The sequence below is a fragment of the Pseudorasbora parva genome, chromosome 5, assembly GCF_024679245.1.
Source record: "Pseudorasbora parva isolate DD20220531a chromosome 5, ASM2467924v1, whole genome shotgun sequence".
NCBI lineage: Eukaryota > Metazoa > Chordata > Actinopteri > Cypriniformes > Gobionidae > Pseudorasbora > Pseudorasbora parva.
Window position 1 is genome coordinate 3,038,993 of NC_090176.1, and position 17,874 is coordinate 3,056,866.

The window sequence follows — 17,874 nt, forward strand, 5'->3', positions numbered from 1 at the left end:
CTAAATGATACTTATTGAACATGTATATTTACTGGCATTAACGCAGTCATTGCTTAAAGAGTCAATGTAGTGTTTAACTTCATCTAGCTACACAAAAACTTTAACAATAGATAAAGATGTTTAATTACTCAGATTATACAAATTCACACAAATAAACTCAAATATATGTATTGAATTGTTTTCTTTAACCATTTCTCCTTTTCTTGTAGATCACATCTTTAAGCGAACACTGGACACTGTGAAGTTTCTCTGGGTTTTCCTGCTCTGTCTAACTGAGGATGCCATATCAGGTCTGAAGTCGCTCTGTAAAGACAGCTTGGACATCTCTAAGGTGCTTCGTCTTGAGAAAACTCTACTGAGCATACAACAGAATAAGGTGATGTCAATATTCTGCCAGTTATATTTTACTCCACTGAACTGGAAGATTGTTTAGATGATTATTATTGCACATGTTTATGGCTTTTATTTCCCAACAAATGGAATATTGCTGAACATGGAATGTAAGGAGAAACAAAGGGGTAACACCCATCAAAATGAATGAACGGGAAAAAATGAAATGAAATATGAAATCTGTTTCAAGCTACATTCATATGCAATTCAAAACATTCATACAATCCTATTGAAATTACATTTTTGGAAATGGGTTTCAGTCTGACAGCTCTAATCAGATTTTGCATGGTTTACTTTCCCAACCCTGTCTACCTTATTACCCAGCTTTTGAAGTCTCTATTAATGAGCTGAATTAGATTTGTTCCATTAGGAAGTGTGTACTGTTGGTGTAAACCATGGTTCCCAGTCCTGGGGTCCGTTCTTTGTACATCAGTAACTCGGTTTGTCGGATTGATTGGTTCTTTGATGCTCATCCTGGACTTGCTGTCATAGCAACAGATCCGTAAACGTAAACCTGCCCACGAGTTTATTTAATGGAAACAGGATTAGATCGCATCTTAAGGTGATACTTCAAATCTGTCCCAGCCACTGCTACTTTATTACAAGAGTTCATTACTGAACCAGGGGCAATAATCATTGAAAATAATAATAATAATAATAATATGAAAATGTATTTGAAAATAATATTATAATGCTATTATTATAAACGTGCAGTAATCTTAGATTAGTAAAATTAATTATTTTGAAGATCCAAATTAGCCAGAGATCAGTTATCACGATCAGAAGATCTGGGATCTGTCAAATCATCTCAGATGTACTAAGCAACATACTAAGAACAGACAAATGAACCCCTGAACATTTCAGATTTGTTCCTATCTTGATTCATCTCATAAACTGGTTGGTAGAATCCAAGACCTCAAATATGTGTTAGATAAGAACACTTCAAAAATAATCAGTGTTGGGGTACTCCAGGACCTGTACCCACTGGTCTAAACACTGGCCTCTATATTGGGTTGTGTTCTGCACACCTGCCTTAGATTACCCATGATAACAAAATCAAAGTTTTTAGCTTTAATAATTAATATGTATCGTTTTTGCATCTAGCTTATAGTATTTACATTTTTAAACAAGTGTGCTCCTAAACAATTATTCTAAATTTGCTAGATAAATGCTTTCAAAATGTAGTTTCTCTACCACTAATAAGGATAAACAATTTTAATGACATAACTCATTAAACATGTTCTGTCCCGTCAAACGCTCTCTAGAATCTGAATCATCCTGCCCATAGCATTATAAAAATACACTAGAGATTTGGGAAAAGTATGGTTTCAGGTATGGTTTTTGCATCCACATAGTGTGCTTTGTTCCAGAGGCTGTATCATTTGTGTAAGTTGAATTTAAAGACGCCATGGAGGAGAACAATCATCACAGCCTCTGCATTATAAACAGCACTGAATAATGTGCTGTTAATAATGCCAGTAATTATTACTTATTACCAGTAATAATTACTGAAATAATGCCACTAACAATAATAAACTGCATGCTTCCTTTTCCAACTGCACGTCATAACATTACTAAATATTATGCTTTTTTCTGTAGAAATGTTTTTATATAAAATCTAAATAGAGAATCTATCAGACTTCACTTTTAATACAACTGTGACAAGCTCAAGTGTGGCTTTGTCAGCCTGTGATGTCAATGAAATATTATTAGCTATATATTTTTCATATTTTATCATATATTCTTAAAATGACACTTCTCGTTGTTTAGGGCAGGGATGTCACTCATGACAGTATTCATCAGTTCTACAAAAACTGGCTCTCCAGACAAGACACGTTGGCATCATTGGACAAAGATGAAGAGGATATACAGGAAATAATCTCCACACCTCCAGCCATGAGCAGCTACCCATGTCGCTATGTCAAACTCAACAGTCTCCACTCATGGGGCAGCAGCCTCTCCAGGTATGCTAATAACCTTATACATGTATTAGCATGGCATTGAAAAGACTGGTCAAATCATTTTTTGGTATAGTGCTTACAGAATCTAGTGACCTCAGGATGAATATACTGAGGTAGAAAACAAACTGTGTAACTGGTAAAACAGGAAAAATTATTCTGACTAATGCGACAGTTACCCTTAAGTTACCAAACATATAAACATATCAAAAGGACAATTGGACTTTGCCTTAAAGCAACAAAGGGAAGCTATTTTCTCAGGGGAAAGATTAATCAAAATGAGTAACATAAAACAATTAACAAAATGCTTTGGTTGTAGGGGACTGTAGTACACAGTGCATCCGGAAAGTATTCACAGCGCTTCACTTTTTCCATGTTTTTTTGTTATAGCCTTATTCTAAAATGGATTGAATTAATATTTGTTTCCCTCAATTCAACAAAAAATACCCCATAATGAGAACGTGAAAGAAGTTTGTTTAAAATCTTAGCAAATGTATAAAAAAAAAAAAAAAAGCGAAATAGCCAATTAGCAATTGCTGCGTTGTTAGACTGGTCTTATTGACTGACGATGTTAATTTGCTCATTGTGTGAGCCTGAATTTAAGACGCTTGAAATGGTTCACTCGCTTAACTTTCAACACTGTTGCATCTTTCACTCAACATTATAATAAACACATTCCTGGACAGAAAGCTAATTGTTCATTTTAAGATTGTGTTTCAATCTGAAATGTCACATCAGGAAACGTTTGCGAAAACTGTATCATGTTGAATTGACCTTTATCAATGTTTTTCAGCTGCCAGACGGATGACACTCTTCTCTTAACACGCCAGCCAACTCAAGAAGACTTGGATGGCCTGGATCTTACTCACATGGATGCTGACCAGAACTGCATACATGGAGATGTCCTGCCCGAGTAAACATCACTTTCTTCTTTCGTTCAAACATCATCTTCTTTTTCACTGTCTAACACAACAAAATATCCACTTTCTCAGCCTTGTTAAACTCTTGCTTTTTATAACTTGAAGATGCTATTGTGTAATGACTTTCTGTTTGCACGAGCTTATACGACTGTGTCATTTCTGTTGTTGATTAATTTATTCCTCATAAGAAATCCTGATTACAATGAAGAGCTGAAGGATCATGATGAACGATGTGAAAAGGTAACAGACGGATGGACAAATGAAGAAAATACACCCAACGTTGTTCTGCCAGAGTTTCCCAGACTGAATCATCTGCATGAGGCAAAAAATGAAGAGATCCAAGAGCCCAGAATGCTCAATCAAGAGACCAGAGCACTTACTGCCAGTGAATTGCTGCTTAACAAGTGAGACACACACACACACACACACACACACACACACACACACACACACACACACACACACACACACACACACACACACACACACACACACACACACACACACACACACACACACACACACACACACACACACACACACAACATGATTGAAGACATTGCAGCAAATATCATTGGTAAAAAAATAAATATATTATTTAGCGGTAGGACTTTATCAGTAAGGGTCAACAGTTTGTTCTTGGCTCTTCATCATCTAATGTTACTGCAGACCTCAGAGTGATGATGGGCGGCAGGTAAACTGAGGTGTTTGACAGTCATTAGAGATGATGTTACAAATATGTTTTTGAATATATTATGTGTGAAATCATTTCCTGTTAGCTCTGAGGACTTTATTTTCCCTCTTCAATAAGTTTTGTTTATTGGTCTAATTCTTGTTTCTCTTTTTAATAATAAACCTCACATTGGGTTAGTCACTAAATTCATTCTCTTGTGCTTCATTCCCACCCTTTGGGAATTATGTTCCATTGATGAGTTCAAAATAAACTAAAACTGTTTAGTTGTGCTATCTTACAATCAATATATAGTAAATGTATCTTAAAGATATAACCGGTTGAAACCTTAAAGTGGCGATAGTGGCAATAATGAATAGTTCACCCAAAGATTAAAGGGTTAGTTCACCCAAAAATTAAATTTATGTAATTTATGGCTCACCCTAACCCACATCTTCACACACAGTTTAAGATATTTTATATTTAGTCTGAGAGTGTATGCAAGTGTATGCACACTATACTGTCCATGTCCAGAAAGGGAATAAAAACATCATCACAGTAGTCCATATGAGACATCAGTGGGTTAATTAGAGTCTCTTGAAGCAGAGAAAATACATTTGGGTCCAAAAATAACAAAAACTACGACTTTATTCAGCATTGGCTTCTCTTCCGCGTTTGTGTTCAATCCTCAAATAAAGATTTGAAAGGTTATGAATCAGCAGCGTATTGATTCATGATTCGGATTGTGTGTCAAACTGAAATCACGTGACATTGGCGATCCGAATCATGAATCAATACGCCGATTCATAACCGTTTGAATCTTTATTTGAGTATTGAAAACAAACTCGGAAGAGAAGAAAATGCTGAATAAAGTCGTAGTTTTTGTTATTTTTGGACCCAAATGTATTTTAAATGCTTCAAGAGAGGTCTTACGGGTGTGGAACGACATTAGGGTAAGAGTTAATGACATAATTTTTTTTTTTTTTTTTAAGTATAATCCAAGACCAGGTTTTGAAAACACTGCATCAGTTCACAAAGGCACACACACACTTCAAATATGTCAGGTTTTCAGAAGGCCGTTTTCTAATTTCTCTCTTTTCACTACCTTCATACAGGATATTTGATATTCCAGAGATTGAGGAGTCTGAGAGATTCTACTCTTCATTGCCATGTGGTGTGCGTCTCATCTTTGCTCTCTACAATATGATGGAGTCTCAGTCAGAGATGTTCTGTTACTTTGTGATTATCTTCAATCACATGGTGTCTGCCTCTCTGCTATCACTCTTTCTGCCCATCCTCATCTTCCTGTGGGCCATGCTGTCAGTGCCACGACCAACCAAGCGCTTCTGGATGACGGCTATTATCTACACTCAGGTCAATATCTTCCCAACAGCAGATGATGTTAAAAATCATTGAGTGTATTTAAATGCACAATTAAGCCGATTATGCTTAATAAGCCGACACTGTACGTCATGTAAACGCGGTAACCGCAGTTTTGTTTTATTGGAGTAAGGCCTTAAAGGAGTTAAGCATAAACCGGACGACACAGGTAGTTTTTTGCCCGATTTTGCGTTGCATGTAAACGCATGAACCTGCTTTTTGATGGCTTAGTAAAGTGCCCATGTGTGATACGTGAAAGGATTGCATGATTTGAGCAGATTTAAATACATCCAGACAGAGAAAGTGATTTGCATGAAAGTAAGAAGGAAATATATTAAAACGAAGACCAAGAAATTTGTAAAGATGTGTTCTCATGCAGCAGAAGTAGAAGAGGTTCAGTCTAAACGCTGCATCTGGAACTGATGAGGGATAATATGAGCCGTAAATTTCTGCTGACACGTTTGCAAGATTTATTTAACTTTATTACAAATGAGATAACAATTTGAATACTCTATATTCTTTCTAATTATTCTTTTTGATGTAACTACAAGAAAAAAACCCGGTTTATTGATAAAGCCATGTAAACGCGGTTTACTTGAGTTGTCAGCTTACTAGTGTCCATGTAAACGTGCTCATTGACTCAGCCATATCATCTGTGCCCATGTTTATGAGCTAATATATATAAACAGAACCATCAATTGTATTTGTAACATATAGCTTCAGGCTTAAAAGTAGATTTATTGTAACGAACTGCTCTGAGACAGAAGGTTGGGTTGAAGATCCAAACGCAGTATTTATTGAAGGGTAATCCAAAGTCGTAGTCAATAGAACAGGCAAAAGGTCATAACAGGAAATCAGTCCGAAAAAGCAAACAAAACAGGAGGAACAGGCAAAACGGTAATCCACGGAGAAGGCAAGAAATCAAAGATACATGAAAACCGGGAAACGCTCAAAAATGCAGTTGTGACACTAAACAAGACTTCGCAATGAATGACAGAGATAACCAGGCTTATATAGGCAGAGGTAATGAGGTGATGAGACAGGTGTAAACAGTGAGTGCTAATGAGTCCAAGGATTATGGGTAATATAGTTTGTGATGGAGTGACAGTGCGGGGTGGAGTGCCCTCTGGTGGTGATCATGGGCACTCACACTGATGAATTGTGACATTTATAATGATTTGTGGAGCACCTACTTGCTCTTAAACATCACCCAAGGGGTATCAACTCAAAATATGGACGTACAGGATGTGCCATCTCCTATTACTTAAATGAACACCAGTAATGTTAAGCCTATAACTTAATAACTTGATTTCTGTGCTTCATAGGACAAAATAGTCTACTTCAGACATTCAGTGCAGTGATTGAGTGTTTTAGCACATATACTCAAACGTATAGGAAACTCACAAGGAAGATAAGAAGGACACACATTGCAGTGAGTTCAATGCCTGAGTTACAGAGTGTATGCTGCACTATTGCTGTGCTACACCAACTTCCTTAATATTAACACACACCTCCTCTGCTTTACTTCCAGGTTGTGTGATTGTCTCTGTTCATTCAGATAGGCGATCCAAAGCCCTCAATCTGTAAACTGTTGTCATCAGTTGAGTCCTCCAGACAGTTTTCTAATAACACCATCTCATGTGTGTTTCTATATACTGTATACGTGCATGAAACTCACATTGTTCATCCAGTTTGTGGTGACGTGAGCTAACATTTCAGGAAGCGGAGTGAATCTTTGAACCCTCTTTGGTCTGCATCAACTCCACCGCGATTCCTGTCCAAAGCTGTCCTCCCATCTTATTCCTCTTTTCTTCATCTCTCAACACGCAGCTCACAGTTGTGGTGAAGTACTTTTTCCAGTTTGGCTTCTTCCCATGGACTACGTCAGCATATCGTGGCATTAATGCAGAGCGTGCATTTGCATTGCCCAACATAGTTGGAGTTGAGAAGAAAGATGGCTACGTCCTGGTAGACCTCATCCAGTTAATTGCTCTGTTCTTCCATCGCTCCATCCTTAAGGTACTTATTTTGCATACATTAAGTTGGGTAAAATATTCAATTAATTAGAAATATTTTTATCATTATTTTTCATTATTTAATTAATTTGAACTGTTTGAAACTAACATTTTCCCTCAAACTAAAATCATTGGAAAAGCGTTTGGCCCTTCTTCATTTCTCCCAAACCGTACCTATACGCACAGATCAATGCGGTTTCCAGATGAAATGAATACTAGGGCAGTAACACCAACTAATTGAATCCTTTTCACAAAAAAAATCATCATTACAGAGGCAGATTATCGATTAATAAAGACAATAAAGAATGAATGCGAAGTTCCTGGCACAATACTGTATTATGACCTTAAAATACTTTTACCATAGTGCATAAAACGACAACGGTAAATACTCTCCTGTCACAATAAATAACTACACAGAAATGAAGGAAATTTGTTTAATAAATAGAAACTCAAAATATTTTTGTATCTGAACCACATAAAAAATGTGATAAATCATGAAAATAGCACTATTTGGCTGCGTCATCAGAAATAAAACACCCAATTACCCAATATGCTTAAAGAATCTTTTAATATTATTATAATAAAGGTTGTCAAATCTCAATAAATGTTCATTGTATTAACTCAAAATTTCAGTTTCAATGAACTCAAAATTTTAAGGCAACCAGGTAACTTTTTTTCTAAATAATTTTTTACAGTGTAGTAACTTACAAGAAATAAACCAATTAGTAAGTAGTTGAATGTGGTAGTTCACCCCCCTCCCCGAAAGACCTTTCAAAACCCTCAAAAGCTCACAATGACGTCAGCCGCTATTACTTATTAGTTAAAAGAGTGTTAAAAGTGCATTACTCATTTATTCCTGTGTTCATTAATGATGACACAATATTCTAAAGTGTTTCCCATAAAACAAATTCATTTTGATGTTTGCATCATGTAACCAGCTCCATATGTGTGGCTTTTGCAGGCTAGTAAACGTGTTTGGTAGCTCACCTGGTACAGCATTACACATGTGATGTTAAGAACTCTGGTACCAGTATGTGTTTTTAGATAACACTATTGGTAAGGTTTAGTGTAGGTGCTACTAAAGCAATGTAAATCATTTAGTAGGAAGGTCACAAGAGGCTAATTTTTCCAGTGATCCTGATTTGTTTTCCTTTTTTGAGATGGCACTCTCTATGAAGACTACAGGGGTTGCTGCCTTAAAATTGGTCCAAATTAAAGTATCATTGCAGGCGGTCTTTGCATCAGGAGCATGCCTATGATGGCTGTAAATGCTGCCGAGTTCAGTGGTTGAGTGAGATGAGATGCTGATGTGTTTTTGTGCCTTCAGTGTCATGGTTTGTGGGATAACAAGGAGGTGGAGATGCCAGACTTTTTTAAGAAGCTAAAGAGGAAAACAGAAAAAAACAAGATGACCGAAGGATCGAGACGACGAGGAGAACGCACAAGTAGACGAATTCCCTTCATTCCTCTCCAGGCTTCATTCAATTCTTTCCTTCGGAGACAGAGAGCAGAGAGCCCTGAGAGACAGGGTAACATCTCCATATGGATATGCCTGAGGAATATACAGAGATACGCATATACATTCAAAAATACATGCACATACATATACACAGGGACACATTTTGCACGGGCCAGTTTGTTCTCTATATGTTTTGTTCATGTCTACTGTTGCATGATGTACGCTAATATCCTTATACTAAATATTACACCATCAGATGAGAACCATAGCAGGATAAAGCATTCACAGAGGAAGCAGCAGAGGAATGTGCCGCTCAGCAGGAAAGAGCGAATGAAAAAGTACATGAATGACCGGATGCTGGAGGCCAAAGCTGCTATCATAGAACTGTAAGCGATAAGTACATATTCAATTAAACATTTGTACATTTGAAAATGTATTGTTCTAGTAAGTTTTACATAATCAAAAACATTAATATAAAAAAAATCACTTTTTTTCAGTGTCTGGAAATTTTGGTTATTACATTTATTTTTAAAATATAATAAAATAATCAGTATATAATAATAAAATCACATTAGGGGTGTAACGATTCGTTTTAACAACGATTCGACTGAAATAAAACAGTCACACTGATTTAAATTTTTGGCTAAAAAGTTACTGAATCGATTTCAAGTCACTGAATCGTTTCGGATCAGATCGTTCTAAATGAACCAATATCGTCCTTAAATCGTATCGACAACCTCAATTCGCGATACGAATTGAATCTTTGTTAAAACGAATCGTTACACCCCTATATCACACACAAACAACGATGCACACCATATTTATGATGAATATATACAGTGGCCTTTATTTTAAAAGCGTTTTATGTAATTTCTGGAAAGACGTATTATCAGTTTGTTGTTAAACAACAGTAAAACAAAATTATATAATGTGCAATCCAGACTAAGGTCTTTTCTGTACAACATTTATTAACAACAAAGCAATGGGGGAAAACATACAGTAAGCATTTAGTTTATTCTTGAGACACCTGTCACTGGGCATGTGAGAAACTAACTAACACCACCTCAATGAAGCAAGAAAACCAAAGAGGTTGAGTAGAGTCACTGCAACTTCTGTACATAATAACTTCGACATACGTCACTGAGTATTTTTGTATGTGTTCTATCCATCAAATGCAATGAATATCTAGTGTCAAGCACTGTATCTGATGGTCAGGAATCCTGAAACAGCACATATGCTCACCAATCACTCTGTTTTCACAAAGTGTGACCCTGGAGCACTAAACCAGTCCTGCGTCTCACGGGTATATTTGTGGCAATAGCCAACAATACACTGTATGGGTCAAAATTATAGGTTTTTTTAATGCGAAAAACCATTAGGGATATTAAGTAAAGATCAAGTTTCATTAAGATATTTTGGAAATTGTAAGTATATTAAAAATGTATTATTAGTTGTAGCTAATATGCTTTGCTAAGGACTTCATTTTGACAACTTTAAAATAGATTTTCTCAAAAAAAATATTTTTGTTTTTTTGCACCCTCAGATTACAGATTTTCAAATAGTTGATTCTTGGCCAAATATTGTCCTATCCTAACAAACCATACATCAATGAAAAGCTATTTATTCAGCTTTCAGATGATGCATGAATCTCAATTTAAAAAAGAAATCACCCTTATGACTGGTTTTGTGGTCCAGGGTCACATTTCTTCTGCATTGATTGTTAGTCTGGGGCAATTTATATGTCTATTGTGTGTTTCCAAATAACAACATTTTAAGATATTTTTGTGGAATGCTGCTATATTAAAACAATTCAATAACAATACTCATGCTCATTTAAAACCTTTTTGTTTCAGTGCTCTACACACATACTTACCCATAAGGCAATTCTTCTATGACATCATTCACCCCGAGTACAGCCCGGTGTGTGATGTGTATGCGCTGATGTTTCTGATAGATGTGGTGAACTTCATCATCATTATATTTGGATATTGGGCTTTTGGAGTAAGTATTTGAAGTGCTCTCACAATCCTACAGGAAGTTTTGTCAGGTTAGGTCACCCAAAAATGTATTTAGGTGAGCCATTAATTACTCCCTCATGTCGTTCCAAACCCATAAGATTAAATAAAGTGTAACAAAATTTTAGAAAGTATATTTTATAAAAATACAAATTGCACAATAGCAAAACAGATCTATTTAATCATTAACTATTAAATGCATTATTATTATTCTGCATGAAAGACCCATGCCGGGTAGATGAACACGCTAAAGTGTACACAACTCTTTATTTGAACATCTGAGCAGACTGAATTTCATTGTTGAGATGTGACCAGCACCTTTTATAACTTGCCCATTTGTTTCTCTGTGTTGATTTGTATTTGGCCATTAATGAGTGTACTGATTGTTTGATACAGAAGCACAGCGCGGCCGCCGATATAACAGAGTCACTGTCAGAAGACCAGGTTCCTGAGGCGTTCCTCGTCATGCTTCTCATCCAGTTCACTACCATGATTGTGGACCGAGCACTCTATCTCCGTAAAACTCTCCTGGGGAAGTGTGTTTTCCAGGTAGTGCTTGTGTTTGGGATCCACTTCTGGATGTTCTTCATACTGCCTGGTGTCACTGAAAGGTGAGGAATAACTGAACTGAAAAACAAAAAAGACAACCAAGACAACAGGAAGACTCATGCCTCCAGCAGTTTATAGATTTGTTGCGTGACTCGAATGGAGGTATCCGTCAGCATATCAACAATCCTAAATTAATGTAGTGTACCCTAGATAATCTCAAATAGAACATATGAAGCAGGCCCCTAATTTGACCTTGTTACTAGGGGTGTATTGATTCGTTTTAACAACGATTCGATTCGTATCACGATTTGAGGTTGTCGATACGATTTAAGGACGATATTGGTTCATTTAGAACGATATGATCCGAAACGATTCAGTAACTTGAAATCGATTCAGTAACTTTTTAGCCAAAAATTTAAATCAGTATGACTGTTTTATTTCAGTCGAATCGAATCGTTGTTAAAACGAATCGTTACACCCCTACTTTTTACACCCCTGAAAGACCAGATAAACCAGAATTTTCAGAGAAAACACTAGCTATGATCAGCTCTTTTACATACAGTATTATAAAAGTATAAATTACTAGTATACATTTAAATGATTTGTGGTCTCTGATAAAAAAGCAGTTCGAATTGCTCATGTTAATTTTCCTCCAATATTTCTTATTTCAGGAGATTCAACCGGAATCGAGTTGCTCAGCTGTGGTACTTTGTCAAGTGCATCTATTTTGGTCTCTCAGCTTACCAGATCAAATGTGGCTACCCGAACCGTGTTCTTGGAAATTTTCTTACCAAGAACCACAACTACTTCAACCTCTTCCTCTTTCAGGGGTCAGTCAATCACTCACAGAAACAATGAACAAATTAGCTATTGTGAAGTCTGTTCAACAGAACGAATAAAACTTTAAAGGCCCAATTATAATGTGTGGATAATTTCTATAGCTCAAATAATCAGTGGAGAAGCATGATGCGTTCATGATTTGCTTGTGTAGTTGTCACCTTAGACAGTGTGTCTGTCTCACTGATGGCCGGTTTCTCCCCCACAGGTTCCGGTTAGTTCCGTTCCTGACTGAGTTGAGGGCCGTGATGGACTGGGTTTGGACCGACACCACCCTTAGCCTGTCTAACTGGATCTGTGTGGAGGACATCTATGCCAACATCTTTATCCTCAAGTGCTGGAGGGAAGCGGAAAAGGTGAAAACTTGCCATCAAAATGAATTATATTGTCTTTCTAAACTGATGTTTTTGGGTTCATTGTCCTTTGAGCACAAATAAGTGGTTCAGATGAGTTCAAACGGGTGACATCATACCACATTAATGAGACAAAAGGTATTAGAATATTTCTGTGTTTAGTCGATTTTACTACCTCAATCTCAGGCCGAATTTGAGAGAAAAAAAAATACTTGCATCTTCCTCAGAACCATTTGAAAACTTCAGCTGCAATCTTTATCAACATTGAGTTCATTTTAAACAGGGTTCCCATGGGTCCTTGAAAGATTATGAATCTGAAAAGAAATGTCAAGGCCCTGGAATTGTTTTGAAGAAAAACACACATAGATACAGGTCCTTGAAAGTGCTTGAATTTATGTTGTGCAAGAAGTTTTCTGCAAAAAAAAAATCATATTATTCCCTCTGGTCTGCTAATGTGTTATTTCACCAACACTTTTTGGCCTATGCATTCTAGCTTGCTTGATTTACGTTAGTTACACGTTACGTACATGTTAAGTGTTTCCCACGTGACGTACATGTGCACAAAACTACTATAATGGCCCCAATTGTAAAACATAGCAAAAATGGGTTTAAACCACTGAAATGTGATGCCTGGAAAATGCAAGTTTCAAGATATTTGAATGTGTCCCCACGTTAAGTTCATGAATTTGAGGAAAAGTCTGGAAAGTCCCATAAAGGTTCTTGAATTTGAAGTTAACCAAGGTGTGGGAGCACTGTTTAAAGTGTCTGACACACAATCCTGTGTGAATGACCAAACTTGTGTTGTGAAGACATTATAATGTCATGCTCTAGGGCAGTGGTTCACCCTCACACAAGATTTAACTCATTGAAATTGAGAAGTGCTGTGTCAGTGATCACAGGTGTATTCAGAATGTTTTCTGGCCGCAGAAATACCCTCATCGACGCGGGCAGAGGAAGAAGAAGGTGGTGAAATACACCATGGGCGGCTTCATCATTTTTGCTCTTATCTGCATTGTCTGGTTCCCTCTTCTCTTCATGTCATTGGTGAAATCTGTAGCAGGAGTAACCAATCAGCCTTTAGATGTGTCCATCCAGCTGAGCATTCTGGGATATGAGGTGTGCAATTTAATCCATTGACATTGCTATCTGTATGATATGTGCTCAAATCATATATTTAAATGTTTTATATATGTGAAATATGTCTATATATTAAAACACATAATTATGATATGAATAAATATATATCAGAACTGGGAAATATTATGTGTTCGTTTCCGTGAATAAGACAGACTAGTTACGTCTTAAAAGAGCAAGAGGGATAAAGCAGCAGACTGGAGATCTCCAATGGAGAGTAAAGGCCTGGACACACCATGCCGTCTGCGTCGACTAAGCATGTAGAATCTGCGATGGCCGTCAGAGAGAGAGTTGTTCAGCTAAGTGAAAAGTCAGTGCATGAGAATAAAGGCAAACGTCAAGATAGTAAACAGACTATTGAGACCTGCTGATATAGACAGATATTTCCTCACACGCAGGCACAGAACACAAGTGTTAGTAGACAGTTGCCTTTAGTCCTTTTGGTATGTTTAAGCCAATTGGCACCTCCCCTAGTTTCTCTTGAAGCCAATTCAGAAGTGACTTAAACTGCAATTCCTCGACTGGCCAATAGAGACATGCTCAGGGTCCAGAAGGGTGCAGAATTTCATTGAGCCCCGTGTTAAAATTGCCAACTTTACAGCAGAAATAAACATGTTTAAAGCCTGAGACAAATTGTGGGTTTGGTCTATATGGCTAATTTTGCCCTCCATGACAACTGTGAGGGGGGCAACTTTTTTTATAACTCATTCGTTTACATTATATAAAGCCTTCTGCACAATCAAGGGCGTGTCCACTTTGAGTGACAGGTGGATTGCCATTTGTCTGCTGTCTGTTAGTCATCACGTCACCTCAGCTCTGCCCACCTCCCATCTCTTTGCCCATTCTCAGTTATCCTCGAGTGGCGTGCGGTGACCCGCTGCTAAGATGGCCACGTCGACTTTACATTTCAAAACTGCTCTTCAGACTCCTATGGATGACGTCATGGACACTACGTGTATATTTTTTTTACAATCTAGGGTTCAAGCGCAGCTTTATGGCCGAGATGCGGCTGATGAGAGGCGATAACATCGCCGCTAGTTCTTTGACATCAGCTTGATGTGTCCTGGGCTTTAGAGAACTCCAAAAAGCAGTGGGATTTAGGAACAGGAGCTCCAAAAGGGCTTTAACTATTGATAAAGAAGCCCCATCCTCTTTGGAAATCTCCGGGCTGCAGCTACATTATATGACCAAATATATGTGGACACCAGCATCTAATTAATGGATTTGCTTATTCCAGTATTATTTTGGTGAGGAGATATTTTAATGATATGCCATACAATGTCATTCTAGAGAATTGTGTGCTTTCAACTTTGTTGCATCAGCTTGAGAATTAGGGATTAGGAAATAATTACTATAGGAAAGCATAACTTATATACATCTATAACATTATATCACCAACTATTACAAGGTCAGAGAGCTCATAGGAACAAAGTAAATAAAGGCAATCATCTAAACTGCTAAATTGTGGCAACAAAAATGTGTTACATTTCTTATTTGTGTGTGTGTGTGTGTGTGTGAGCCTGTTTATGTGGTTTATGAGGACACAAATTTGTATAACTACATGGGTATTACACTGGTATTACACTATAAATGTGGTTTATGAGGACATATCAAATGTCCCCATAATTCAAATGGCCTTAAAAACATACTAAATGATGTTTTTTTGAGAAAGTAAAAATGCAGAATGTTTCCTGTGATGGGTAGGTTTAGGGGCAGGGTTAATGTAAGGGGATAGAAAATACAGTTTGTACAGTATAAAAACCATTACGCCTATGGAGAGTCCCTGTAAACCACATAGACCAACATGTGTGTGTGTGTGTGTGTGTGTGTGTGTGTGTGTGTGTGTGTGTTTACAGCCATTGTTCAGCATGAGTGCTCAGGAGAACAATTTGATCCCATACTCTCAATCAGCCTTGCAGCGGATGACCAATCAGTACGCCACCTACCCGGTACACCAACATAGTTATCAACAATCACACTTTAAACCTTGAGTTTAAACAGCTAGACTGTATCCTTATGTTTTGGTCTGATCAAACTGTCCTCCTCAATTAGTCGGCGATGCAGTTCATTGTGAACTATATGGCAGAGGACATAGTGACGGCAAAGGTCAAAAGTGACGCCAGTCTGCTGTGGAGCGTCAGTCCTGCCAGCCGAGATGCCATGATCAGTGAACTCAGCAACTCCACACACTTCTACATCACACTGCGCTGGACTTTATTACGGTATAGTCTCACAAGCACAACAGCTGCACTCATTATACAGGCCAAAGGCTCGATGATGTTTTCGTTGAGTAGACAGCAGATCATTGTTTCTAGTACTGTTTAGTGTACCATGATGGGAAGCAGTGCTGTATGTTTTCACTCATGCTCATAATCATGTTATATATTTTCATAACATTTCACACGTGTGACGTGTCATTGTGTGTTTTGCAGAAATGCATCGCTGGTGATGAATGCCGAGGCGGCCGGTGAACACACAGTGAAGTATGAAGACAGCACACTGAGAAATGAACTGGTGTCGATGCTCAAAGGGACATACAGCCGGCCAATGTAAGTCTTTCTCAAACATTTCAGTGTGGACTCTCTCTACGTCTGTTTTTGCCACTTCTCATTCTGTCTGTTTTCTGATGCTTGTCAGGATGCTGAAAAATCTCCTGCCAAAGTATATCAGAGGAGCTTCTGGACCTAATGCTAAAGTGGCACATCGACTTAAAGTGGGTGAGTTCAATCTGAACATTGAATGTATTAAAAGAAAAATCAGAGCCTCTGCTCTTAAACCGAACCTGTTTTATTCTAGCATCATGCATTCTTTTTTTAATCAACACTTGAGTGTGGGTAATTTTCATAAAAAAAGCAACATTTTGAGCAAAAAGCTGAAAAAAAATAAGTTTTTGTCAAAGACTACATTCAGATCAGATTCAGAGATGATCAAACACAGATGGACGAGATCGAGTCCATCAACACCTCTAATGCGTCACAATCCTATAGCTCGTCCTGGGTCATTTCATTCAGTAACATAAGGCAGTTCTGATTTATATGATGTTTAATGTTGATGATTACATTAATTTACATATGCATATGATTACATATGATCTTGCTGATTTCTGCTTCTTTTCCAGAAGATGTTTACTAGTGTACCCTATCACATAACAGTAAAAACATGGAAAATCCTGTCAATGGCAGGGAAAGAGATAAATGCTTAAAATTAACTAATTCTGAACTATTTCTAGCCCTGTTCTTGCCTGCATTCTTTTTGACCAGGGGTGTCCAATCCTGTTCCTGGAGGGCCACTTTCCTGCAGTCAGCTTCAACCCCAATTAAGCACACCTGAACCAGCTAATCAAGGTCTTAATAGGTACACTAGAACCGGCCAGGGAGGTGTTGGGGGAAGTTGGAGCTAAACTCTACGGGACAGTGGCCCTCCAGGGCCGAGTCTGGACACCCCTGTTGTAGGCAATTGTTGAAAATGTATTTTTAACACTTCTCGTGTTTCTTGCCTCCTTAACCCACAGCCCATTGCCAATGGTTCCAGATTATTTTTGTTTTCAACATTCACTTTACGTTAAAACATCACACTCTTAATGTGGATCATTAGAAAGATTTTAGATTGATATTTGACCTCTGAATATGACATAACTTTAGCCTGGTTAAAACCAGACCATTCTCAGTAGTAACTGAGTTAAGGTCTGGAAAAGCTTCATAGACAAATCATTTCCAAAGGGAAGTCACCAACGGACGATGATGTATGCTGAGCGACGGAGAAACATCTGAGAGAGCAATTCTCTGTTTGTTACTTTGAGGAAGATCTTGCAATGGCTTCTGATGGCTTTTGCCCTTGTTGTAAAAGAAATATGTGGCCTGACTGGAATACAAAGGGAGGGACACAGGCATAAGCTTCTGCTTTATGCGGACGATCTCCTCCTATTTTTGTCTAATCCAAATTTCTCTATACCAATTGCTCTTTCAATTATTTCTGATTTTGGGAGAGTTTCGGGATATAAAATTAATTTAACGAAGAGTCTTCTTTTTCCCATTAATGAAAAAGCACATCAATTGTCATTCCAATCTTTTCCATTTTCAGTAAGTCTTGACAAATTCCCTTATTTAGGTGTGAGTATAACACGCAGGTATAGGGATCTATTCAAAAGCAATTTTAAGCCAGCATTAGAAAAGGCTAAAAAAGACATGGTACGAT

General features: G+C 37.6%; 1 protein-coding gene across 1 annotated transcript in view; it reads left to right on the top strand.

Annotated features, from left to right (window-relative positions):
• The window catches only part of si:dkey-11f4.7 (piezo-type mechanosensitive ion channel component 2), an 89,480-nt gene that overhangs the window by 66,933 nt on the left and 4,673 nt on the right, over window positions 1-17,874 (top strand). Inside the window, 17 exon segments of the mRNA XM_067444858.1 lie at window positions 210-376; window positions 2,161-2,354; window positions 3,142-3,261; window positions 3,457-3,672; window positions 5,054-5,312; window positions 7,149-7,337; window positions 8,661-8,862; window positions 9,049-9,178; window positions 10,646-10,793; window positions 11,204-11,418; window positions 12,028-12,186; window positions 12,402-12,549; window positions 13,474-13,662; window positions 15,537-15,629; window positions 15,733-15,902; window positions 16,113-16,248; window positions 16,250-16,397. Coding sequence (XP_067300959.1) covers window positions 210-376; window positions 2,161-2,354; window positions 3,142-3,261; window positions 3,457-3,672; window positions 5,054-5,312; window positions 7,149-7,337; window positions 8,661-8,862; window positions 9,049-9,178; window positions 10,646-10,793; window positions 11,204-11,418; window positions 12,028-12,186; window positions 12,402-12,549; window positions 13,474-13,662; window positions 15,537-15,629; window positions 15,733-15,902; window positions 16,113-16,248; window positions 16,250-16,397 — 2,883 coding nt within the window.